This window comes from Vicugna pacos, chromosome 22, assembly GCF_048564905.1.
Source record: "Vicugna pacos chromosome 22, VicPac4, whole genome shotgun sequence".
Lineage (NCBI taxonomy): Eukaryota > Metazoa > Chordata > Mammalia > Artiodactyla > Camelidae > Vicugna > Vicugna pacos.
Genome location: NC_133008.1, coordinates 23,921,826 through 23,947,787, shown reverse-complemented (window position 1 = coordinate 23,947,787; position 25,962 = coordinate 23,921,826). Strand labels below are relative to the sequence as shown.

General features: G+C 55.2%; 1 protein-coding gene across 2 annotated transcripts; it reads left to right on the top strand.

The window, feature by feature from the left end:
- Positions 1-145: 145 nt before the first annotated feature.
- On the top strand, positions 146-25,962 carry TECR (trans-2,3-enoyl-CoA reductase). 2 transcript variants are annotated; one of them, XM_006218308.3, is made up of 13 exons: positions 146-302; positions 22,886-22,936; positions 23,634-23,685; positions 24,019-24,063; positions 24,147-24,250; positions 24,328-24,443; positions 24,528-24,633; positions 24,750-24,822; positions 24,910-24,953; positions 25,026-25,083; positions 25,161-25,249; positions 25,583-25,628; positions 25,710-25,962. In XM_006218308.3, the coding sequence occupies exons 1-13, from the start codon at positions 288-290 to the stop codon at positions 25,835-25,837; spliced, it is 927 nt and encodes a 308-aa protein (XP_006218370.1). In that variant the 5' UTR covers positions 146-287; the 3' UTR covers positions 25,838-25,962. The 2 variants fall into 2 exon arrangements, 1 of the variants encoding a protein (XP_006218370.1); XR_004194750.2 differs by lacking the exons at positions 25,583-25,628; positions 25,710-25,962 and adding exons at positions 15,392-15,539; positions 15,726-15,858 and having other exon boundaries at positions 158-302; positions 25,161-25,240.

Here is a 25,962-nt window from a genome sequence, read left to right as displayed (position 1 = left end):
TCCCTTTTACCCACGCTCCGCCCCCTCTGTGGGCCCCGCAAGCTGATTGGCTAGCTCCGTGGCGACAGCGGCTAGTTCTCGCTCAGACCGGCCCTGAGGGGTGGGGGCGAAGGTGGGCGCCCCGCATGCTGATTGGCTGGAGGGGTGCGCGCGGCAGGGAGGGGCGGGGCGGACGCGGAGCCGCGGTTAGTCTTGCGCGGCGGTGGTGACCGCGTGAGGTATCCTGTGCCGTGTCTCTTGCAGGTAGGCAGCAGCAGCAGGAGCGGTAGCCTCTGTGTGAGGGAGCCATGAAGCATTACGAGGTAAGAAACGAGGAAACTGGGACCGAGCGGCCGCCACAGACCCATTCTTTTTCCTTCATGAGATGACGGATCCCCCTTTCTCACCCTGTTTCCCGAAGCGGAGCCAGACGGCGCAAGCGCAATAGGCGTGCACTGTGCCCCGAAGCCCCTAGTAAATCGCAGTGCGCATGCGCGCGGGAGGTATTTATAGTTCTGCAACCCAGGCTGTTTTAGGGGTGCGTTTTCTTCGGGTCCCGCCGAACCTGGGAAGCTTGTAGGTTCCTTGCAGTTCCCCCTCCAGGATGAGTTGCACAGGGGAGGAGCGTGGATGTGGAACCTTTGTTCCCGATCCTACGGTGTCTTGCACAAACCTTGCACCATGCCTCGGGCTTAGAAAGGGATTTTGCAGTCAGCCCTCTTTGGCACGACCTTTGGACCCTTTCCCTCTCCCGAGTCGTCTTCCTCTGAGAAGCTTAGGCGGTGAAGGAGATGTAGCTCTAGTGCTGGCTACCGCTACCGAGCCCAAAGCTGATCTTGCTTTCTGATATTCTAAAAGATCATCTCAGTTAGTCCCTGCATGTCGCCGAGGAGAAATCTCACGCCCACAACCACTCTTGAAGTCGAAGTCTTATGGCTCCTAACTTGGGCCTCTTTTTCCCTTAAAACGAAGTGTTCTGATGCATTTATCAACCTAGCTGGTAATATAATGTTACCAATTTAAATACCAGTTAATTATTGCTGACTTAAAAGTAACAAATAAACTAGTGTATTGTTAAAGTTCATAATAAGAATAATTTAGAGGGTACTTACTCTTGTACTAGTAGATTCTGTTACCTTGTTTTCTTATTCTCAAAGCCCTGTGAGGTAGAAACTGTTAATTATTATTCTCACTTTTGTAGATGAAGAAACAGTCTCAGAGATGTCAAATGACTTGCTCAAAGGTACCCAGCTAGTAAGTGCAGAACAGAGAGAGAAACTGAGGACTCCAGAGTTTCAGTTGTTAGCCGGTATGCCATGCTGGTCCCCAAATGAAAATTAGCAGGTTGAGAGATTTCTTGGTTTTTTGTCATTATTTTTTGTTTCTTTCCCAGTTAAAAAAATTGTAGTAAAACACACATAACATAAAATTTACCATCTTAAACATTTTAAGTGTACAGTTCAGTGGCCTTAAGACATTTACATTGTTGTGCAACCACAACCACCAACCATCTCCAGAGCTCGATTCTTTTCATCTTGCATAAATGAAACTCTCTACCCCTTAAAAACTAACCCCCCTTCTCTCCTCTGCCCTGCCCAACTGCCATTCTACTTTCTGTCTCTATGAATTTGATTATACTAGGTGGCTCATGTCAGTGCAAGGAAAGATCTCTATGTTTTTATTCACAAGTTGAATACCACTACTTCTGCCCACCTCCTTTACTATTATTATTACTATTACTATGATTACTTTTGGGGGTAATTTACCGAGAATCTTTTGAAGCTTTTAACCCAGAAGTCTGTATGATGTGGCACAAAAATTAGGAGGTAGGATTCAATAATCTCTCATGCTTCATTCAACTTTATGATTATAAAATGAAGTTCTTATCATAAAGCTTTTCTAATATAGTCCCCCCCGCCAGACCCTCTATGTCACCTCAGAGAACAAACCACTTTCAATTTGAAAGATGCAGGATGGAAGATACATGTGTCTTTTTACAAAATGGAGTCAATTTTGCTAGTTGGCAGGCAGAGAAGGTAGGCCCCTGAGGACCCTTGAGGTGGGCTTTTTGGTTCTGAGAAGCTGGGCACACCCTGAGGCCCATGTCTTGGACTGGAGGACATGCTCTACCTTACTCAAACCCTTCCCCTCCCAGAACAGAGGGGGAGCTTCAAACCCACTGTTCACGTGACCTTGAAGAAAAAAATAAAATCGTTATTTTGCTGTGTTCTCTGTTATTCGCTGCTAACATTTGCAAGTAAGCACTGAGGCCATAGCTCCAGCGTTTCTGTGCAGGAAGAGCAGTTGTCTCCCAGCCCAGTTTGCACAGCAGGCGGGTTAATTAGCTTTACTCTAGGTGTTTGTTGTGGCTCAATAAAAACAGCAGAGATTCTTTCCTTCACATTTAACAGTTTGATAAAAGGTTTCAGTTCTCCACATCAAAGGATATGTTTCTATTTGGGACTAAGTCCATCCTTTCACCTCTAAGCGACCCCTAGTCCACTGAGAGATTAACACCCCCCAAAAAAGACTATTTTGGCTCCGAGGGAGACCTTGGAGATGATGAAGCACAATTCATAAAGTGATAGATTTGTCGCTCAGAAAGTTTGCAAGACTTGCTCCGTGTCGCACAGTGAAGGTTGGTATCTGATGTTCTCAGCAGGTGGGATTCTAGCTGGAGGGGGAATTTGTTGCTGTTTCGGTAGGAGTTTGCTGATACTGCCATTCTCCCTTCTATGCTTTGAGGGAAAAATGTGTCCCTTCAGTGGCCTAATTTAGATGGAGCAGGTAAAACAGGTTACTCTTGGGCCTTCACTGAAGCAGCTCCTTGAAGGACAGAGCAGGCCTTGGGATTGTCTTGGGGTCAATATGGGAACTGCTTATCTGAGGCTATAGGATTTTTTTTTTTTTACTTTTGTTTTGCCATTGCAGATGAAAAATCAAAGTAGTGATCCTAGCAGCAACTGGAAAAATAGTTACTCCATCCTGTAAAAGAGTCTGTCAATTCCTGGGAGGATCAGTCCCTCTCAGCCTCCTTGAGCCCAGGTCACTGCCCATTTCCCACAGTTGGGTAGCCGGAGGCAAGGAAGCCTCATCCTCTTGGGGTCCCCGCTGTCCCATTTAGGATCCCCCCCCCAAAAGGGTGCTCATCTTATGAATAATCCTAGACCAACACAGTACTTGCTTTTGCTTCCAACACAGGAATAAATACGTGGAAGTCCAGGAAGTAGAGTTGTGGTCTAGAGGCAATTGTTTAGAACTTGGTAGGAAGGTGAAAATTGAGAAAGCAGACTCCTGTGTAATGGTGTTATAGGTGTGTGCGTGCTTTGGATAGGCCTGGCTCTGCTACTCACTAAATAATTGTGACCTTGGGCAGGTTACTTAATCTTCCTGAGCCCCTTGGAGCAAAATCTCTTTATGTGTGACAGTAAAAGCCAGTATTAAAGAACATTATGAAATTGCTGGAAATCGGCCATCAAGGTGCATGCATAAAAGGGGGAGATGCTCCATGTAGCTCTGGTTGGTTTATTTTATCTGTTGTGCCTGATTCCATTATATGAAAAACAATCTAGTTTGATTTACCTGAGCCTTTAATAAATCTCCAAACATGCTGCATGAAAAAAAGCAGTTGCCGAAGATTTTATAAATTGAAAAAACATACCATACCAGACTTTCATGTATTGTTTATGGATATGTGCTTAAGTAAAGGATAAATTGTAATATGAAGTGAGAAATGTGTGGGAATTACACAATAGTGAGAGGAACTGTTGCTTGGGAAGAGATGGAGGGGGAGGGAGAGGCGTAGGGAAGGCTTCCGCAATGTCTTTTTTTTTTTTTTTAAAGAAATCTGTTGTAAATAAAGTAAAATATGAATAAATATCTGTTTAACTTGGGAGGCGAAATCCTAAGTGTCTGCTGTTTCCCATACTTTTTTCCTCTGAATTCCTGTGTCCTTTTGAAGTAGAAGATTGAGGGATAATTAGTTTTTCTGGCCATCAGATCCTGTTTTTTTACATGTGGGGCTCTTTGACTTTTGCACTTTAAATTTGGTGCCTGTTTGCAGGAAGGCAAGCAGTTCTGAGGTGGGGGCCACGTGATCTCTTCACTTTCACACCCTCCTGCTGCATCCACAGGCCTTCAGAAAATGTTTTTGGGATTGATTTTGCATTTGCAGACAGGATGGGGCCCTGGTTCTGATCCCCTCTTCCTGGGCGACTTTTTGTTGCTTGATGATAATAGTACCAGGGAGGGGTCACATTTGTTGTGTTCTTCCAAAAGCCCTGACAGGTGGGTACCCTTTGTCCCTCTGTTTTGTGGATAAAGAACCTGAGGCTCAGAAACATGAAGGAACTTGTCCAAGGTCACATGGTGGTGGGGACAGGATCCAGACCCAGGCCTGTCGGATTCCTGTGCATAGGGGAGCCAGGGCCACAGTGGTGCTGATAATGCTGGCATAACAGTGACCAGCAATTATTGAGTCCTGTGAGCACCTGATCAGGTGGCCATGAGTATTACTTCTAGTTTACAGTTAAGGAAACTGGGCCTCAGAGAAGTCGACTAAGTTGTTCAGGGTCACAGAGCCAAGAAGCAGTGGAGCTGGGCCTTGGTCTCAGATTTGTGAGACTTCATTTTTTCGCCCTTCAACAATTCCCTGCAGTGCTGCTCTGAGGCGGCTGGTGGCTGAGCTGTGCTGTTCTGAGTACACAGCATCCCTGAAGTGGGGTGGGTGGGAGAGAGGGGCATTGTGTGCCAGTGTGGTCCACTGGCAGAGGGAGTCCCCCTGCCCTCGGATTGGATAGGCTCCCCCTCAAGAGTTTCCGAGGTGAGAGCTAGAGTGGGACTGGGGAGTCTGGAAAGCAGGGTGAGCTTTAATGACCTTTCTTGTGTTGCTGTGTCTCAAGCCAAGAGCCTGGGGCTGGGGAGGGGGCTGTCTTAGCTTTTCCACACCCTCAGAGCAGGTTTCTTGCTCTGAGCAGGTGGTAATTCACATTGGCTGATTCTCCTGATGAGCCCTTTTCTCTAACCCTTGGTATTGTAGCTCTACACTTCAGCCACTCGCTTGCTGTGGGTACTTAGAACCTCGGAGTCCCTGGGCTTGAATGAGCTCTGGAACTCTCTAGAACTCTCAGATGCGGGGCCTGAGGCTCAGAGAGCAGGGGCTTTCCTGGGGCCACACAGTCAGTTCCCCTTTGGGTTGGGCAATACCCCCCTGGGAAGATAGCAAAGCCCGCAAAGCTTTGGATCAGACCTGGGTTTAGATTCTTAACAGCCCCGTACAAAGTGTGGAGCCTGTGGGCAAGTTCTGTAACCGTTTGAGCCTGTTTTCTAGTCTGTAAAATGGGGGTCGGGGCAAGGGTGTGCCTTAGTTGGCTTGCATTGGCTCTCATTATACTTATCTTCCCAACTCTGTGTTCAGGGACATCACGTTGACAGCTTGAAATCAGCCATGGCGAGGGGAGGGGTCTTGGGTGGTATTTACACCACAGAAAAAGGCAAATCAGGTTCCTCCCCTTTCCGAGGAGGCAGAGTGGAGGCGGGGCCTGGGTGGAGGAGGCGGGGCCGAGGCAGAGGAGGTGGGTATGGTTGGGCGGGCGGTGGGGTGGGGCAGCTGTTGGCACCCACTCGTGGGAGACTGTGGTGGCGGGTGGAGCCCTGAGCCCAGCGGAGCCTCTTGAATAATTGGTTCCTGAGGAGTGAGAGAGGTGAAGGGCTGATGGCCCTGCATGGGGCTGTGTTTCCAAAAGACTCGCTCTTCTGTTAACGCACTTGAGTTCGTTTGGGAAACCCTGCACTTTCATTGTCAGGCTTGGCTGGATGAGAAAGGCCAGAGACCTTAGGCTGGTTGGTCAAGTTCAGGCTGGGTCTTAACACCCTCTTGCTGATATTGACAGTGGCAGCTGAGCATGCTTTTGTACCTGGGAACAGCCAGAGTATCATAGGAACAGTAATGAAAGCCACTGCTAATACAGTGCTCGCTCTGAGTGCTTTTTATCTATTAATTCATTTACTCCTCCCAATACGCCTATGAAGGTGGTATTATTCTTATCCCCATTTGACAGATAGGGAAACTGGGGCACAGAAAAGCAAAGCAATGTGCCCAAGGTCACACAGCTAGTGAGTGGCAGAGCCCAGATTCTATTAGACCTGAAATGGGCTTCACTGTGGGTGGGCCCAGGTGGTTGTGCATTGAGGGAGGAATGAAGTATGGCTGTGAGGACATGGCCTTTGGAGGCCACCAGATTTTGGGATAGTTACTTAACCTGCTTGAGCCTCAGTTTTCTCATCTATGAAGCCAAGAGAAAGACACCTGTCTCAGAGGACCACTGGGGAGTGTAAAGTGCCCAGCACACCTCCTGGCTGGTAGTCAAGGTACAAATCATTAGGAAGATGAGGACAGGTCTGCATCAGTGAGGCCACTTGAAATGCTTTCTGCATGTGGCCTCTTTTTTTGAATGCCTCAAAACTTGTCAATGAACAAGGCGCATCAGCCTCCTGGAGATGGATTCATGCCAATAACATGCCCTGAAGATGAAGGAAGAACCCAGATGCCAATGATCAGTTTTGATACCACACACGCTCAAGTCACATTTTGGGATGATCTCCTCTTTCCTTCTCTATGGCAAAATCTCAGCGAAGTCAAAGCACAGTCAGACCCACTTTTAACCTGTTGTGACAAGAACTCATTCCAGGAAGCTGGTGCTGGAAGTGGGCCTGGTCATCTGTTGCCTGTGACAGCCTCCTTCCTCGGAAGTGCACCGCTTCCATTCTTGCCCCTCCAGGCTTTGTTGCCCACCCAGTGGCAGCCAGGGGTCTTCTCCCACAGAGAGGGGAGGATCTTAGCACTCTGTGCCTCAACCCGCCCCCCCCTCCCCCCGCCAGAGGCTTCTTGTCCTCTACCCCTGGTTTCCCTCCTGCTACACTGCTTTCATGTCAGACATCCACAGCCATGTTCCTGCCCTGAGCATAGGCCATTCCTTCAGCCAGAAATGCTCTTCCCTCTGTTTTTCCCATGCCTGCTCCCTTCTTGTTCCTGAGTGCTCAGCTTCAGGCCTTCCTAGACCATCCTCTCTGGAGTGTGACCCCAGCACCCTGTTCATCTCCTCTGGCTGTCCTTGGGCTGGGGTTGCGTTTTCATTTGGGTACTTGATGGTCTTTCTACCTTCACAGACTGTGAGCTCCGTGAGGGCAAGATCCCATTGTGTCTTGTTCCTGCAGCTTCCCCAGCCTCTGGCCAGTGCCTCCTCGTTGAATGAATGATTCAGGAATGGATGGATGAATGCATCTTCTTCTGCCTGTGGTCAGGCTCATGGGTAGTAGAAGGGTGAGTTGGGGCCTGCTGCAGGGACCTGGATGAGTCCATTGTCATGCATGTCAGGCTGAGGTGGCCCCGTGCAGCCAGTCCTGAGTGGCCCTGACCTAGGGAAGTCAGCTATATGAGTGGCCATAAGCCCTCGGTCCACCCTCTCCACAAGTGGCTTGTTCCTTGTGGTTCCCTTCCTCCTGGAACCTGGGCAGGCTGAGACAGGAGCTGCCAGTTCTGGAGGTGGGCCTGCCTGTCGCTGCACAGTTGCTGACAGGTTCTGCTAGTCTGGGTGCTCTCCCCTGGTGTGCTCCACTCATCTGTTTTCCAGTCCATCACTTTTTATTAGTTCATTTTTCCAACATATATTTTTTCCCTGTGTTCATCATATGCCAGGAATCCTGGGCTGAATGAAACACAGCCTCTGCCTCAGGGTCTTTTCATCTAAGCCGAGGCCTGAAGGAGGGGGTCTTTGGGGAAGAGGGGAGAAGAGCTGTGCAGAGGCTTGGAGGCCAGGTTTACCATGTCGAGAGATGAGAGAGATGTCCCACCCTTCTGCTTGCGGGATGCTTGGCCATTCCCTGGGACCCGGCGGCCAGGCAAGACTGTGTAACCACCCAGACACCTGTGGACTTTGTCCCAAAGGTGATGGAAGTCTCTTTTTCCTGTTAAACTTTTAGAGGGCAATTCATTGTTAAATTCTTGGAGGGCCCTCAAGCTATGGTGTTTGTGTGTTAGATAAATGTGCAAGACTGGTGGTTCCTTATTACTGGCAAGTGCACTGTGCATGGTGTTTGGGGCTTACTCCCCCTCCCGCCCCAGTCCCGTGGTCAGTTAGAGATGAGCCACGAGCCTTTCTGAGCCCTCTGAGGGATAAAGGGCCTCTCAGTAGCTCCTGGTGACTGGCAGGCTGGCACAGCCCTGTCCCTGTCCCTACTCGAACCAGGCTCTTATGTAAGCAGGGCTCTTGGGCCATTCAGGCAGCCTGGGAGACTGCAGGGTTTATGCTGTCTCCCGGTTCCTTCGGAATTCTTTTTTCCATTTCGAAAGGACCAGGGAGCACTAGCTGGGGACCATGCCAGTTGTGTGTGGGGTCCAAGGGAATGGTGCCTGTCCTCAGGGTAGGAGGGGGTCTGTTGAGTTAGGGGGGGAGGGCACTTTAACACTGGCATTAGGGCTTCATGGACTACAGGAAGCAGGCTGAACTTGAAGGGGTCCAAAAGCTGGAGCCTCCAGTCTCTTGTGAGGAGAAGCCATCTCCCAGGACACCTCAAGACTCTAACTCGGAAGAAGAAGAGTGGGGTGTGGGAGTCACCGAATTGATGCACCTCAGGAGGTGGGGTTGGGGGAGCATATCTCTGCTGGGGGAGTGAGGTAACAGCAGAATTCTTGGGGAGAAGTGTACAGTCTGAAAGAGTACTTTGTTGAATACTCTGCACTGCGGAGAGTCAGGTTGCACAGAATCTCCTGGCTGGAGGTGGGGATCCGCTGAGGACGGGCTGGGGCTGAGCTGGGGAAATCCAGTGCTGGGACGGTTTCAGGAGAGATGGCTCTGCTTGTCCCTTCTGGGAATCCTGTCATTCAGATCTCAGCTCAAATATCGCCTCCTCCGAAAGGCGCCCTCTGACCCACCCAGGCCACACTTGTCACCTTGTCGCCTCTCCTGTTTTGTTTGTCTGAGTAGCACTTGGCACCTTCTGATCGCTGTTTATGTGAGGCTCTCCTCTGCACCCCTGGCTGTGGATTGAGCCATTGCATGCACGTCGGTAGAGACCTGCACATACAGGGCAGGGTGGGCTGAGGCAGGCAGCCATGCGATCGATGACCCCCCAGAAGGGGCCACAACCCGGCGAGGAGGAGGGACCCTCCTGCTTGCAGGATGCTTGGCCATTCCCTGGGACCCGGGCGGCAGTGTGGGCTCCTGTGCCTGCTCCTGCATCGTGAAGCTGGCCACTGCTCATCTTGTGGTATGTTGGAATTTGGCCATTCCCTCTCCTCCCCCTTTGACCCAAAGTTACCTGAACTGTGACTTTTCATGTAAGACTAAGATGGGATCCTTTAGGAAGCGCTAACCATGACCGGCAAGCCCCAGGACTGTTTCCCGCCAGGCTCCTCCGGGCGCAATCTGAGAAGCGGGCCCAGGCGCTGTGCTTTCAGTGCATCCTGGCTCCCCTGGCGCCTCCGTGGATGGCACCGTTTCCAGTGAAGTGGAACCATTTCCAGTCTCTCCATCTGGGCTTGGGAACCTGCAGCATCCGGGCAGGAAGCGGTGGAAGCATGAGGAGGGGTGTCCGTGTTAAGACTCCGGGGTCAGTTTCCTTTGCTTCATTTCACTCTCTACCAGAGCGGCAGAGCGGAGCCGGCAGAGGCCGTGGGGCTGGGAGAGGCTTGGGCGGCCTTGGCCTGTATTGCTGCTCGCAGGTAACACCGTGGGGAGAGGACAACCAGGGGCAGCTTCCTGCACCCCTCCCTCAACAGCTGCTGCTGAGTATCTTCTAAACTGCCTTTCCCTTTATAGATGCGGCTAGGCCTGTTAAATATTCCAGAAGCCCCGCACTCCTGCCGAAATCCTCTTTCGCTTGTTACTACTCTCCTCGCTTCATCCCAGGATGCGCATTTACTCCCCTTGACATTTTCGTGTTCCCGAAGTTGGGATGCATCTTACAATTTATATCTGTCTACCTCTTTATCATATGTTGACATATGTGTTTTTTTCCTCACGAAAATTGGCAGCTTGTTTTTAATCAGTGGCCCCTCAGGAAGCAGGAACTAGGGTGTCTTCTGCACCACTTGCCACCTCCATGCCTTAGTCCAAGTTGTTTCCAAGAGTCTCACTGCCGTCTCTCCTTCCCGCCTTGTCCCCAGCAGCCAGGGGAATCCTTCTCAAAACCAAACCGGGTTGTGGCTCTGGCAACTTCTCATCAGTCGACGGTCAAACCTAGAGAACTTTTCTTGGCCTCCGCTGTAGCCTCCTCCATAGCTGCTTGCCCTCAAGTACTGTGTGCTCTAGTCTTTTGATTTTCTGGAGGCCTGCCAAGCTCTGTGCTGTCTCAGGGCCTTTGTACTTCCCCCAGGGAACCTCATGCCAGCCTTCAATTTGGCTCAAACCGCACTTCCTTAGAGAAGCCTTCCCTCACCACCTCGTGTGGTCCTCTGCGCTCCCTGCCCTATTCTTTTCTTCCAGCGACTGGTACATCCTGACCTCGTGTTATGTGATGGATTCTTTGCCCATGTTCCCCTTGAGCGTGAGAAGGTCCGGGAGGGGGTCCTGGGCCACTGTATCCTGGCTCCTGCAACGCTGCCCAGCATGCAGCTGTCACACATAGGTCTTTCTGTTCATTGTCTAGCACCTTGCATAGGCCCCGCACATCTAGGTTTGCGATAAGCGTTTGCTGAGCAAATGAAGAACGGGAACTTCTCAGTCAGCAGAAAAGGCTTTTGGGGGTTCCAGGTGCCCTCTGTATGCAGTTGAGTCCTTTGCAAGTCCCTACGTAGCAGGCACACCCTAGCTCTGCTTGGGCCCTGGACACCGTTTCCAGCGCTGTGTGGGTTCCCTGGCCTGGGCCTGGCGTCCCCGAGGGGCACAGGGAGCTGGAGAGCTATGCAGGAGGCGGCTGCAGCCACCCTTGGGCAGAGCCCGCTGGCTTGTGTACTTGGAGGTTTAATGTGCTTGGTCGGAGCTCCTCTGGGCATGTAGAGCTCTGGGAGATGGGTGGCCTGCGGGGCTGAGTCTGGACTGGGAGATGGAGTCTGGATCTCCCACCCCGACTGGGTAATGCCTGTCATGCTCCTTGGCTCTTGCTGCTCTGCGTTGGGGTGAGAAAGTGAGCAACGTCAGGCCCTGGGGGCTGGGGCCTGTTGCCAGTGTCTGGGACCGGGACACAAGTCACTGATTTCACAAAAACAGTGAAGTGGTGCCTGATGGCTAGTCAGCTGGAAGATCCTTACAGATATTTCTGATAGTAGATCTTTGTGAGACTTTGGACCTGTAACTCAGAAGGAGTTCACAACTGAGATTTTTTTTTTTGCTTTAACAAAACTGTCCATTCTCATCTGCTTATTTTTGTGAACATGGCCTCTTAGTGTTTACTTTATTTAATTAGTTAATTTTAAAGAACTGGCTTATCTTTATGTGTTTTTTGTTTTGGGGGAGGTGATTAGGTATTTATTTATTTTGATGGAGGTACTGGGGATTGAACCCAGGACCTTGTGCATGCTAGGTGCACACTCTACCACTCAGCTATACCCTCACCCCTTAGCGTTTACTTTAAAAAGGAGAAGAATGAAGAAATGTCAGAATAAAAGCCCTATCTCATTCTAGCAATCAGAAAAATTCACCTTGGATACAGGAACTAAGGGAAAAAAAGATGCATCCATTCCATTGAGAGAGGCAGTGCCAATTACCTACTATTTATGGTTAATGTTTAGTAACTATTATGATAGATTTATGCTGTGTTGATGGTTTATGTCTATGATGTATGTTCAGCTGATATCGTAATGATAACTCATCATGAAGGACTTTCTTCTTACATGTAGAGCCTTAGGTCATGAAAATGTTTTTAAGAAATTTAATTTCAATTTGAGCAATAATTAAGATGCTCAATAGTGACCTTTAGTCACAAGCATGTATTGGGATAAAATTCCCATGGGGAGGGGAACAGGAACAGAATTCAACTTCAAGGCAAAAAAGGTGTAAATAGTAAAGAACTTGTTTATAGCTTTTTCTTTTTAAAGGGTATTGAGACTCTAGCAAGTTTTAATAGAGCCTCATGAATGTTTATATAAAATTTGCAATATCTACAGTAGGCTGGAAATGACATCTTTTGCAACTATTCAATCTCAGGTAAAAAATATTAGATGTCAACTTAAAAATGGATATGGAGGGTACGTACAGCTTGCAAAATTATTTTAGGGATACGTGACCAAGAAAGTGTTCAAAGAATGCTGAGTTTGCTCTATTGTGGATGTTTCTGTCTGATTCTGGGGAAGAGGAGTGGTATTTCTTAGTGAGCAGGATCTCTTCGGGGATATTTAATGGGCATTTCACACTTAGTAGGTTCAAAACTGAGCCCAGATCTGCCCCCACCTCCCCCGGCCAACTGCGTTTTCCCACCCCAATTAATGGCAGTTCTAGTCTTCCCATCACCAGACCCCAGACTGTTTGACTTGGCTCTTTCTCTCACGCCTCATGTCACAAAGGCAGCAAATCCTGTATTTCTGCCTTCACAATACACGTGGATTATACCACTTCTCATCGGCCCTGCTGCCATCACCAGCCCCAGGCCGGCGGTTGGCAGGCTCTACCTGTGAAGGGCCAGATGATAAATATCGCAGGCTTTGCTGGCCACACAGCCCCTGTGACAGCTTCTCAGCTCTGCTGCTGTCACCCAGACAGGATGGCTGTGTTCCAGTGCAACTTTGTGGGTACTGAAATCTAAATTTCATATAATTTCCAGGCATCATGAAATAGGCTGCTTCTGATTTTTCCCAACTGTTTAAAAATGTAAAAATCATCTTAGCATGTACAGAAACAGGTGGTAGAGCAGAACTGGCCTGTGGGCCATAGTTTGCCGACCCCTTGGTCTAAGCCATCCTTTGTCTTGATAACCTCTTATTGGGCTTCCTGCTTCCATCCTTATTTCCCTACAGTCCAGAGGAATCCTTTAAGAACCCAAGTCAGGTCACTTCCCGAGGGGGACCCAGAACCTTCTATTGTTCCCACCTCACTCGGAGTAGAAGCCACAGACCTTACCTGGCCCAAGAGACCCTGCACCACCTGTCACCTCCCTGCCCTTACCTCCTCTCCTCCCTTCCTGCCCGCCCCCCCCCCACACCCACCCCTGGGCCTCAGCTCTGTTGCTTGAGCACACCAAGCATGCTGCACCTCAGGGCCTTTGCATAGGCCATTCCTCTGCCTGGATGTGCTCCCTGGATCTCTTGACTCCCCTTTCTTTCGCGGCCTTCAGCACTTGGTTCAGTATCTCCTCAGGGAGTCCGTTCTTGACCACTTTATGTGAAACTGCCAGCTCCCTTCACCTGCCATTCCCTGTCCCCTTTTCCTGCTTTGTTTTTCGCATGGCACATGTCATCTTCTGTTACGTTATGTGTAACTATTTTATTGTTTCTATTCCCGCTGCAGTGTCGGCTCCACATGGGCAAGAACTTCTGTCTCTTTCCATGGCTGAACCCCCAGAGCCCTTAACAGTGCCTGGCAGGTAGTAGGTATTCAGTCACTATTTATGCAGTGAATGAATAAGCCTCAGTGTCCTCACTTGTGAAAGGGGATTAAGAGTATAGGAGATAATTGGGTCGAGGACTTGCTTCCATGCCTGGCTCACTGTGAGCATGCTGGAGGTGTTAGCTGCTGCTGCGGGTATAAGGCCGGCCACGGGGGCCCCAGACTGGGCTGTTGCACAAGCTGCACTCCCCAGGGGTGGACTGACCTGCCTGCTGCACTGGGGCTGGGCATGTTGGGCGCAGCTCGGGAGTCGGCCTCGTGAGCTCCTTCTGCTGCTCCTGTCAGCCTGTGGTCAGCTCGAGGTCAGCCTGCATCCATAGGGTTCTGGTTCTCCACCTCTTCCAGCCTCCTGGCCCGACAGTTCCTTCCTGCCCAGAGATGCAGAGAGACCTTGTGGTCACCAGCCTTGAACCTGCAAAGGGGGTGCAGGGGTGTGGATCTGAACTGTCCTCCAGGGGTCTGACCCTAGGGACAGCCCTGGAGGAAGAGCGTTCAGCTCTCAAGAGCAAGAACAGGCAGGGCCCTGCCCCTGGAGCTTGTAACTTGTGTCCTTGGGCTGGTGACTTGTGCTTCTGAGTCTCGGGCACCTCATCTGTAAAGTGGGGTGACAGTGCCAACCTAACCTTGCTTGATGGTGCTGGGAGAGGGAGCAGGGAAGGGGTGGGGAGCAACCGAGGGGGTCGGGTTGGCTCACGCCCAAGTGGGAGGGTCTGGGTGGTAAGGGTTTGGGGGGCATCATCCATAGGGCAGAAGCCTGTTTGGGGAAGTCAGCCCAGGGGAGTTGGCTACCTCCATCTTTCCCTGGGAGCTTTTGAAGCTGTAGATGCCTGGTCCTCCATCAGAGATCCCGATGTCTCTGTCTAAGTTGTCCAGGCCAGGACTCTTCGTGTGGGTTTCACGAGCAGTCAGGGTTCAGGGCCACTGGGTGGGGCAGGGCCCTCCCACATCTGCCACCGGAATCATCTCTGTCAGGTCCTCTAATGAATATTCTGTTTACCAGGTAAAGAAGCCAGGGCTCAGACAGGGACGCTGGTCTGACTTTGGCCTCTGCAGCAACGCCTGTTGCTCAGTGTTGGAGGCCCCCCCTGCCCCCCATGGCATCATCTCTCTGGGCTCATTGGTGGCTTTAGCCTGTGGCAGGAAGCCTTGCGGGAAGTGTGGAGACAGCTGCTGACCCTGACTGGGCCCCTCTGGGTGGTATCCGTGGGGGTGACAGGCCTTTTGCCCTTGGTGTGGCCTGACTCTGCTGGGGCCAAAGGAGGTGGGGCCAGGGGAGGGGCAGGCTCAGCCTCCCGGTGGCCCTCCCTGTGGAGTTGACAGGTTCTGCAGAGACCAGACCTTCAAAGACTGGATGTGCTGGAGCTGGAATGTCAGCAGGGAGCGGGGAAGGGTGCCTTCCAGATAACTCGGTCCAGGGTTTGTTCCCCCCTTTTTTTTTTGTTAGCGTTTAGCCCTGTTCTTCAGCGTGGAGGAGGTATTGCTTTGTGTGGTGAGTGATGGGATTCTTTGGGCCCAAGGAGGCTGGGTTGGCACTGGCTCTGGCGCTTCCTGGCTACGTGCTGTGAGCAAGGGCCCCCCCCTGTTTCTGAGCCCTAGTTTCTGAGCTGCCTACCTGGGGTCACAGTCTTTAGCTTACAGGCCCAGGGAGGCTAGGTGAGATATGCAGGTAAAGGTCTTAGCACAGTCCTTGGCGCAAGGTAAGCATCTGATAGATGAAACTAGTGGCGGCACTTCCAACAGAACAGGGCCTCGCAGCGCTGCTCTGCCAGGACAGCGCCCCCGGGAGGCCCTGAAGGCACAGCCTGTAACTGGGCACCAGGGACCTGCTGGTCAAAGAGCTTGAAACCCAGAGTCCTCACTGTGTTTTGGCCCAGCATCACCTTCATCTTGGGCCTTCTATGGTCACAGCAGCCAGCCTGGGCACTCAGCACCCGAAGAATGTCCTCCAAGGCTAGATGCTCCTGGGCTGCGCCAGCTTCTCCTGGCTCTGGATCCTTGGCATTCAGACCCTGGCCTGTGCAGGTGGGAGGCAGGAGCTGTTTGAGGGCCTGGGAGTGGGTGGTCAGCCTCTCTGCCCTTCCCACCCTGGGTGACATTACCCCCCAGCTGCGGCACCTCAAGGAGGTTGGTGCAACCACTCCAGACGCCGCAGAGAAATGGGGTCATGAGCTGAGGCCACTGGGGAAGGAGGTATTTCTGGCCCAGCAGGTGTGGCCTGTGCTGGCTTCCTGGCAGCTGAACCCAATGTCTTCTCAGCTGCCCTGGCGTGAGCAGTGTGACTTCGATATTTCTGGAAAGTGGAAGGGAGAAGGAGCCGAAAGAGCTGAGCTGCTGAGTCCAGGTGAACACGCTGAAGCCTCTGCATCTGCGAAATGGGAGAGCTGGGCCAGCACTGTGCTGCTTGGGGCCAGGCCTCCATCCTCCGGGTGCACCAGCCCTTGAGCCCCGCGCCGGGGCTGTGGGGGCCGGCTGGCTGAAGGACCTGTTGGGCCCTCTGCATCTTTGCCTAGAGTCCTGGGTTGCACTGAGCAGGGCTTGCCCCAACAGCAGGCCTGGTGTGCCCCAGCCTTGGGAGAAGATGTCGCCCGCTGGAGCCCACACTCCCCTGTGTGCAGGTGCTGGCTGGGTTGTGCCAGGCTGCCCAGCACCAGGCGGCTGGTTTGCAGGGCCCTGTTCTGGCGGGCAGACACTGCGGGGTCCCAGAGAGTCTGCTCTAGGCAGGGTGCAGGCCCTCTGCAGACTGCATGCTGGCTCGGGGTGTGGCCCAGCAGCCCGTGTGTGTGGTGGGGGGTCTGGGCTCAGGAGTTCACTGCTGCATGACCTGGGTGTACTCCTCACCCCACTGAACTTGGCTTCCTCATCTGTGAAATGGAGTTAATGGCTCCTGCTCCCTCGGCTGGGAGTCTTGTTTACAGATGGGAGGGGCCTGAGGAACATTGGGCCCACTCTGTTTTTAAAAATGGGGGAACTAAAGGTCAAGAGGGGCCTGGGCTCCTGGCTTGGGAGGCCTTCTGGACACTGGTTCCGGAGACCTGCAGTTGTAAACTCTTCCAACCTGGGGTCAGGGGCGCCTACCATTCCTGCTGCCCCTCTACTTGGTCCTCCTTCCTGAGGCTCAGGTCAGAACCTTAGGACCCCCCCCCCAATTCAAACCATCTGCCAACCTCGTCACCTCCATCTTCATTGTCTGTCCAAAATTCCCACTTTTCACCCCCTCCATGGCTCCCATCTCACTCAGAGTAGAAGTCAGAGTCCTCCCTGTGGCTCACAGCGCCATGCATGATTTGCCCATCACTTCCCTGTTCACGCTTCCCCTCTGTCCACCTTGCACACTCCGCTCCTGCCACACTGGTCTGCTGCTTAAACATTCTAGGCAGTCCAGTCTCAGGGCCTTTGCACTTGCTGTTCCCTCTACCTGGAACTCTTTTCCCTTGATGTGTGCATGGTCTGTTCCCTCACTTCCCCTGGCCTCTGCTTAGATGCCTCTTCCTCAGGGAGGCCTTCCCTAACCACTCTGTCTAAAATGGCCATCCTCCCCTACCCCACCCCTGCCACCTTTCTCTGTTCTCCACAACTTGTGGTGCAAAACATGCCACTGTTTATTGTCTGCCCCACCCCCCAGCACACAGTTTGAAATGCAGCTTCTGTGAAGGAAGGGGTTTGGTTTTGTTCACTGCAGTGCCCAGGGGAAGAGTGGGGTGCAGGAAAGGATGAAGGAAGGAAGGAAGGAAGGAAGGAAGGAAGGAAGGAAGGAAGGAAGGAAGGAAGGGAGTGAGTGAATGAATGTGAGGCTCTCTTGATCCCATCCTGCACCAGATGTACCTGGGTCATTTACCTGGAGCTCAGGCTTCTGCGGACACCCTTCCGGGTGGTGGGAGCAGAGGCCGTGGCCACAAGGGGGCAGTGGGGAGCGCAGCAGGCTCCTGGTGGTGGTGAGCTGTAGTAGGGCCGGCGGTGCGCCCCGCCTCTCCCCGTCTCTCCCACCGCATGCGTCTTGCTATTGTTAGGGTTCAGGGTTACTGTAACCAGCTCATTGCACCACCTCTGTGACCTTGGTGTGGTTGGGCCCCTTCATGGCCATGGTCAGAATCTGGGGAGAAGGGGCCCGGCTCCCTGTGTGTCGACCCTTCTTTTTTGCTCATATAGGTCTAATAACGTTTATTCTTTGTAAGAATTATTCTAGACTGGACACGTGTGTGCGCTTTCTCAGGGAGGCCTTCCCTGACCACTCTGTCCAAAATGGCCATTCTTCCCACTCCTGCCTCCGCCATTCTCTCTTTTTCTCCACAGCTCCTGGTGCAAAGCATGTCACTATCATCTGTCCCCGCCGCCTGCGCTCTCCCCTAGCACACACACCCAGGTGGTTATCACCTGGAAATCTTACAGTGACCCTGTGAGATAGCAGGAGGGGGGCAGCCCACTTTGTAGATGAGGAAATGGAGTCTCAGAGAGGTTGAGTAACTTGTCCTGGGCCACACAGCCAGGAAATAGGTGAATCTTTTTGAACTCGGAGCCTCCTTGTGAGGGGCTGCTGGGCCTGTGGTGCCGCCTCCGAGGGCCCAGGCTGTGTGGAGCCTGTCAGCCACGTGGGGTTGCTGGTGAAGAAAGACGGTTCCTAGGAGAGCTGGCACCATCCCTGACCCTTCCCTTCGGTGAACAGTGCCCCAGAGCCTGGGAGGAAGGTCTGGCAGCCAGAGTGCTGGGCCCCACAGGGTCACCGGAGCTGGGGGGGTGCGTGTCCGCAGGCCTCCCAGAGGCTTCCCTGGAGCCAGGCCCCCAGCCCAGGACAGGGAAAGCCTCCTGCCAGCCCCTGCATGGGGGCGCCTGCCTCCGCCCGCGGGTCTGGGCAGCGGGCGGCCCCCTCTCCACCCAGAGCACGGCGATGGAGGAGGGAGGGAAAGGCCTTGGCTCAGAGCATGGTGGGGAGGGAGCTTTGAGGCCCCACCTGTGTGACCTTGGGCAGGTGCCTCACACAGGTGTTTAGTGAGCACAGCTCCTTGCCTGGCTGTTCTAGGTGCTGGGAAATGACTGAGAACAGGACAGTCCCCGCCCTCCCTGACCATCCAGTGGGAGGCAGATCCAGTGGGAGGTGGATGGTAAATGTCTGGGTTGCTATTTTAAGTTGATGGTCAGGAAGGGCCTCACTGAGAAGTTGTCTCAAGACCTGAGGAGGTGAGGGAGGAGCCCTGTGGGGCCTAAGGCCGAGCGGTTCAGGCAGTGGGAACAGCATATGCAAAGACCCTGAGCCTCTCCTACTCTTGAGCTCTAATTTTCTCAACTACCAGATGGGGACCATCCTGGGACCCTTGCCTGCTTGACTCTGGGCACCCATGCTAGCTTGAAACAGGTGCTTAGAAAATGGGCTTTTCTACTACTGCTCCCTTGATCAGCAGCATCTTCATTTCCACGAAGGCAGTGAACACTGGGCCCTGCTGCCCCACAGTGGCTCTGGGTGCTCCCCTCTGGGCCTGCCCCTCCCCTACCCCTCCTGCACGGTGGGCTGTGCCCTGCCCCTTGTCCTACCCTCCCCTCTCCCCCAAGCCCTGACCTTGTGCTGCCACGAGTTGCTTTTGGCTGGGCCCCGGAATCTGGGGACTCTGGGTGAGAATTCCTCCCAGGCTAGGGAACTGTCATCGCAGACCCACCCTCCTGTGCCTCAGGCCAGGGCTCCTGCCCTGTCCTTGTCCCCTGTCTGGCCATTGTGCCTGAGGCTTTGGGGCCACACCCCCTGCCTGTGGCCAGTGCCTGGACTTCAGGTCAGTGACACACACCCTCAGGCTTTGCTTCATTCATCCTTTGAACATATCAGCCCCCTGCCCCAGCCCCTTCCCTCTGCAGGGGCAGGAAGGGCTGCCCCATCTCCCTCAGGAGGGCCTACCGCACCTCCCTGTCCTTCCCTGGCCTTCTTCCCAGGGATGGGGCCTGGGCCTGCTGCCTCCCTCCCCTCTGTGCTCAGGACCTCTGTCTCGGGCTCTGCTCAGCAGTCCCAGGCCTCTCCTGGTCCCTACCCCACTCTGGCCTCAGGCCTAGGCAGGCACAGGGGTGTGTGAGTGTGTGTGACAAGCATGAGGGGGAGGTGTGTACTCAGGCACACAGCAGGGGGTGGGGGTGGCAGTGGGGAGGGAGGGGTGCAGTAGAGGGTAAGCTTAGGGACTGAAGACTGGGGAGCATTTGATCGGGTCTCACATTTGGGCCCTCAGCCCAGAGGGGCGGGGAAGTGGGGAACCTGCTACTTTGTCCCTGGACCTTTTCTTTTTATGGGTAATTGGGACCAGTGTGTTAGCTCCCCCTTTAAAAAATAATTCATTGTGGTAAAATTCACATAACATACAATTAAAATCCATTTAAAAGTGAGTGGTTCGGTGACATTTAGCACATTGACGGTGTCATCTCTGTCTAGTTCCACAGCCCTTTTATTGCCCAAAGGGAGACCAGGCCCCGTTAGCTGGCACTCCCACCTCCCCTGCCCGATTCCTGGCAACCACCAGTCTGCTTTCTGTCTCCTTCCATTTAGCTATTCTGGACATTTCACATAAATAGGAGACCCTTTCTATCTGGCTTCTTTCACCTAGCCTCCCCTCCTCCCCACCTGGCATTTAAAAATGTAAAAATTAAACTTTTTGGGGAGTAATTATATAGGCACAGGGAGTTGCAAAATAGTAAGAGAGGTCCCTCCCCTCTACCTCCCCCCACCCTGGCCCAGGGCCCTTCCGAGCTCTCTCTGGGTAAAGACGGCGCCAGGGCCCGGGATTTGGGGGCAGGCAATGACAAATGAGGACCTGTGCTACCCCAGTGGCCCTGGGCTGGGGCAGTCCCCTCCCCAGCGGCCAGGCCCTTGAGGGCCGGGCTTACCTCTGCAGGGCGCCGCGGCTCCTCTCTGGCCTCCGGCGGGCCTGGGTGCGGCGGTGGCGGCGGGCGGTGGCAACAGCTGCAGCGGCGGCTGCTGGGAGCGTGGCCCTGGTCCCGGTCCCGGCCGCCCCTCCTGCCGCCCAGCTTCCTTCCCAGCAGCCAGTCGGGGCCCCCAACGGCCGATACTCTCCTCCTGGGTCCTGGTCCGGTGCCCGGTCGGGGGACAGGGTAGGATTTCAGCCCTCCCCCAGCAGCTGGCCGGCCGTGAGAGGGGCTGGTTGTATTTTAAGCTGTTGAGTGGTTCAGCAGGAACTCGGAGGCCTGCTCTCCCCGTCGGTGCGGTGCTGCCTTCCTGCGGACCACATGGGCTCCGAAGGCACGTGGGCACTGCCCGCCTGGGACCCAGGAACTATTAATACACCTGCAGCCACAGGGCAGGCCCCGTGCCTGCCCAGGGACCTGCTCTTCTTGCCCTTTCTAGCACATTCCACATGTGCCCCTTCCCTCTCCCAAGAGTCCCCTTGGTGCAGGCGATATGACCAGCTCCCTGTTTCTGGTTTCCTGTTTCTGGTCCCGCTGTCTGGCCTTGTTACCTTGTGACTCAGAGGGGCTCAGTAACCTGCCCCCGAAGGCCACGTGGCCGTGCAGAGCCCCCAGGTGACAGCAGGTGCACTCTAGCGTGGCAGCAGTAGGGTTGGCCAGGACTTCTTGGCTGCTGGGCCCTCTCCCACCCTCACATCCGTGACTTGGGGCGGGCATAGCATAGATGGGCAAAGAGGCCCGCTTGTGGCAGTGACCTCCTGGCCAGCAGGGGGGCCGGGATCTGAACCCAGGCCTGTGCCTTTCCCTTTGTCCCAGCACCACAGGGTCTCCTCACACCTGTCCTCATGGCCTGAGGTTTCAGGGCCCTTCCTGTCAGCACCTCACTTGCGTTGTCTTGTGGGGCCCTCACAGCCCCTGAGGTACACACCTTACCTGCCCAGAGAAGCTGAGGCTCAGAGGAGTGACAGCTGGAGTCACCCAGTGACTGTGTGGCAGGGCCAATTCAGTCCCGTGTGCTGCACACCACGCCCCTGCCTCCCCCACTGGCAGTGGGATGTGTGTGAGGGGAGCCCTTCCCTTTGCAGGGGTTCTGGCTGCAGTGGACATGTCTGCCTGGGCTCTGGGTGAGTGGGTGTGCCCTCCAAGAGCCCTGTCTGGGGCCCTGCCCTGGGGTTCTGAGTTCCGCTCCTTTTCCCCGTGCTGCTTCGGACTGAGGGCCTACCAGGCACTGGAATGGTCTTCAGCACCTGCTGCCCAGTGGCCAACCTGGGGTCAGACCCACCCTGCCTTCCACAGCCCCATGTCTAACAGGATCCGCGCCAAGCCCTGCAGTGGGGCCTTCAGGCCTTTCATGATGGGTCTGGGCCCCTGGGCTGCACTCCAGTTCCCCCAGCAGTTCGCGGACCTGCTTGGAATCGGTGCGTCAGATCTCCCTGAGGGCTCCCTCCCTCCCGGCACTGCTCCTTCGCTCCACCACTGTTGGCTCTGGGCCTTGGGGGACTCAAGGCCTGGATGCGGGTGCTATGTTGGGCCGACCTGGTGGGAAGACTGCCCTGAAGGTGGCCTTGAACAAGGCCTGGGTGGACCTAGTGAGAAACAGGTGGAGAGGGAGGCCAGGGAGGCTGGAGCTAAGGTCTCAGCCCAGGCTGGGGGCGCCTGCTGGCAAGTTCCTGGTTTCCTGACCCTTTCCACACTTAGAGGCTCTCTGCACGAGTAACCCCGGAATCTGTCACCTCCCTGGAAACACAAATGCACAAGGAAAATAATCCAGAGTGTCTCTTACAGCTCAGAAGGGGAAATGGATGATCTGTCTCGTGGATTCTCAAAATAGCTGGGATTTCTCCAAGCCCAGTGAACTCTGTGGGCCTGAGCTGGGTGCTGGGGCCTGGGCTGCCCGCTGGCCTCTCATCCTCCTCCTGGTGACTGGCTCTTGCTCTGCACTGGGCAGGGGGGCCTGGAGTCGTCCCCACGCCCACCTCTGGGCATCTCCCTTCCCCAGTGCTGTTGGGGTGGGTCCATGTCCACTTGAAAGCCTCATACTCAGGACAACCCAGCCCTTGGGGGGCTGCCCCAGGCCCCCCTCCCCAGGAGGTGTGTGGCATGACTCCTGGGGGGCTTAGTGTGGGGCAGTTTTATATTTAGCCAGGCCATGGCTGCTGGGCCACTCAAGTTACATCTGCACAGAAGCCGGCAGTGCCAGGGCAGGCGCGGGCTCCCTTCCAGCACCGCGGCAGAATTTGATCACGCCGGCCCGGCCCAGAGCACTTCGTGTGGGGAGGTCTGTGGTGGGGGCTGACGGCCGGCAGCTGGGGCCGCTGGCTGCCCAGGCAGAGCAGGGCGGCATGGACCTGAGCGTGAGCGTGGTGGCCCGGGAGACCAGCCAGGGCCTCGGACCTGTCTTCGGCCTCAATGGCCTCCCCCGACCTGCGCCCCCCAAGGCAGCCAAGAAACCTAAAAAGGCCGTTCTCTTCTTTGAGGTGGAGATTCTGGACGCAAAGACTCGGGAGAAGCTGTGCTTCCTGGACAAGGTGGGACTGTGGTGCAGGCTGCGCTATGCCGAGGGTGCTAGGCCTGGGACCCACCCCATCCCAGGGCTCCTGGCCCCAAGGGAGAGGGGAGTGCCCCTCCCAGCTGTGTCCTGACACCCACCCCTGCTCTGCCGGGTGTGCATGAGGGGGACTGTCCCTGGGCCTGCCCCAGTCAGCTGGCCCCTCGGGATGGAGCACCCTGGCCCCTGGGTGTGGTCGGGAGCTGGCCTCCCAGCGTGAGAGGACCTCACAGCCTCAGTGGACCCTGCTTGGCTCTGGGACTGGGAAGGAGGTGGAGTTCCAAGACTTGCCCCCTTGTGAGGCCAGGCCAGGGGAAGGGGCTTGTCCAATCCCAGAGGAGGTCTGGAACAGTGAGGGCCTTCACTCAGGGAGTGGGGTGGAGGGGGCTGCGAGAGAGGAGGGGGTGGGGGTGGATTGGAGAGGTAGGCAGAGAGGTAAGCCCAGCTCCGCACAATCACACCATCTCCCAGCCAGGCCCGGGGGCGGGGGGCATCCTGGCTGCCTGGTTAAAATGGCCCTTAGGCCTGCGGCTGTCCAGTCAGCCATGACCAGGCTTTCCAACCCTCCCTGCTCCCATAGTGGTTGTCCAGGACCCTAGTTCATCCCGCCTCACCAGGAGGGATCCTGGGTCTGGGCTTCCCGCAGGGCTGATATCTCCGTGGCCTGTTTCCCCCAGGTGGAGCCCCAAGCCACCATTGCAGAGATCAAGAACCTATTCACCAAGAGCCGTAAGTCCAGGGCCCAGCAACACTGCCCTCCGGGACCCCTCTGCCTCTAGGTGGGACCTCGTCCTGCATGCGTCTCCCCCAAGGGCCTGCGGAAGATGCCCCCAGTGTGGCCTAGGCTTCTCTGGGCTTGCCTGGGGTGGGTGCCCCCGTGTGGCCATCAGCAGGAACGCCCTTGCTGGGCTTTCGGAAGGACAACATCCTGCTTTTGCCTGCTCTTCCGGTTTGTGTCCTGGAGCCACACAAGCTTCAGAGGTCTTGCCCGGGGGCTGGAGGAGCTGTTGGGTCCCAGGGCCTCACCAGGCTGTGTGCTGTGCCTCTCCATTCTCCCCACAGATCCGCAGTGGTACCCTGCCCGCCAGTCCCTCCGCCTGGACCCCAGTGAGTACAGCTGTCTGCTTGGCTGCGCCTGGGCTCGTGGGTGGCAGTGGGCAGCCCCTGAGCCCTGGCCTGCCTCTCCGCAGAGGGCAAGTCCCTGAAGGACGAGGATGTTCTGCAGAAGCTGCCCGTGGGCACCACGGCCACACTCTACTTCCGAGACCTGGGGGCCCAGATCAGCTGGGTCACGGTGAGTCCAGGCCCCCTCTCCCAGCAGCCTCGTCTCCCACCTGCCACCTCAGGGTGACTCCCCATTCCCCTGCCCAGGTCTTCCTGACGGAGTATGCGGGGCCCCTCTTTATCTACCTGCTCTTCTACTTCCGAGTGCCCTTCATCTACGGCCACAAATACGACTTCACGTCCAGTCGGCACACGGTGGTGCAGTGAGTGGGGCCAGGTGGGAGGGGTGGCAGGGGGCAGGGGAAGGCCCGCTGGACCTGCCCCGGCTGAACTGGCTACCCCCCCAGCCTCGCCTGCATCTGCCACTCATTCCACTACATCAAGCGCCTGCTGGAGACACTCTTCGTGCACCGCTTCTCCCACGGCACCATGCCCTTGCGCAACATCTTCAAGGTGAGCCTCCAGCTGCCGGCCTGTTCACCCCTACCTCGTCCCTGCCGCCAGCTCCCCTCACCCAGGGTCCTGCCCTCCACTGGGCCTGGCTCCATCCCGGCCCTGCTCCCTTTCAGAACTGCACCTACTACTGGGGCTTTGCTGCATGGATGGCCTATTACATCAACCACCCTCTCTACACACCCCCCAGTAAGTAGCCTGGGATGCCGTGCCCCCACTGTGAACCCCGCCCCCCAGCTCTCCCCTCAGGACCTCCCCTCTCTGTTTCCTCTTCAGCCTATGGAGCCCAGCAGGTTAAACTGGCGCTCGCCATCTTTGTGGTAAGCAGGCTGGGGTGGATGTCGGGGTTGGGGGAGTTGGGGGGCTGGGAGCTGAGCCTGCTTCTCTGACAGATCTGCCAGCTCGGCAACTTCTCCATCCACATGGCCCTGCGGGACCTGCGGCCAGCTGGTGAGTGGCCTGTCCTGGGCAGGGGGCGCTAGTAGGCAGGGCTGGGGGTTCTCACTCCCCCCGTCCTGCCCTCCCAGGGTCCAAGACCAGGAAGATCCCGTACCCCACCAAGAACCCCTTCACATGGCTCTTCCTGCTGGTGTCCTGTCCTAATTACACCTACGAGGTGAGGGTCTGCCCTGCTCTCCTCCCCTCTCCGTCCTGAGGCATGGGGTCCCACGTGGAGGGGCTGGCCTCTAGGAGAGAGGTGCCTGGCTCTGTAGCTGCTTTTGCAGTTTGAACTTGGAACACTTGGAGATGGAGACACTGGCCTCGCTGGGGGCTGGGAGGTGTGTGATGCTGGGCTTGTGGCTGTTGGGGGCTGAGGAGCAGCTTCATCATGGAGTCGCCCTTTACTCGAGGCCCCTCAAGCACTGGAGTTTGATGAAGGGGTGGTGGGAAGGTAGCCCAGAGGGCTGCCCAGCCCTGCCTGCCTTCACCCTGCCCACTCTGCCCACAGGTGGGGTCCTGGATTGGCTTTGCCATCATGACACAGTGTCTCCCAGGTGAGCCACTGCCTCTCCCCGGGGGCCCCGCCCGTCCTGCCTGTGTGCAGCCCTCCCTGACTCCCCTGCTCTGCCCCACAGTGGCTCTCTTCTCCCTGGTGGGCTTCACCCAGATGACCATCTGGGCCAAGGGCAAGCACCGCAGCTACCTGAAGGAGTTCCGAGATTACCCACCCCTGCGCATGCCCATCATACCCTTCCTGCTCTGAACGGCTCCCCCACACCCAGGCTCAGCCGAGCGGGCTCGCATCCCCCTACCCAGGTGTCATTCTAGGGGAAGAAAGGGAACCACTGCTCTCCAGCATCTGGAATAAAACCCATCTGCCCAGCTGGA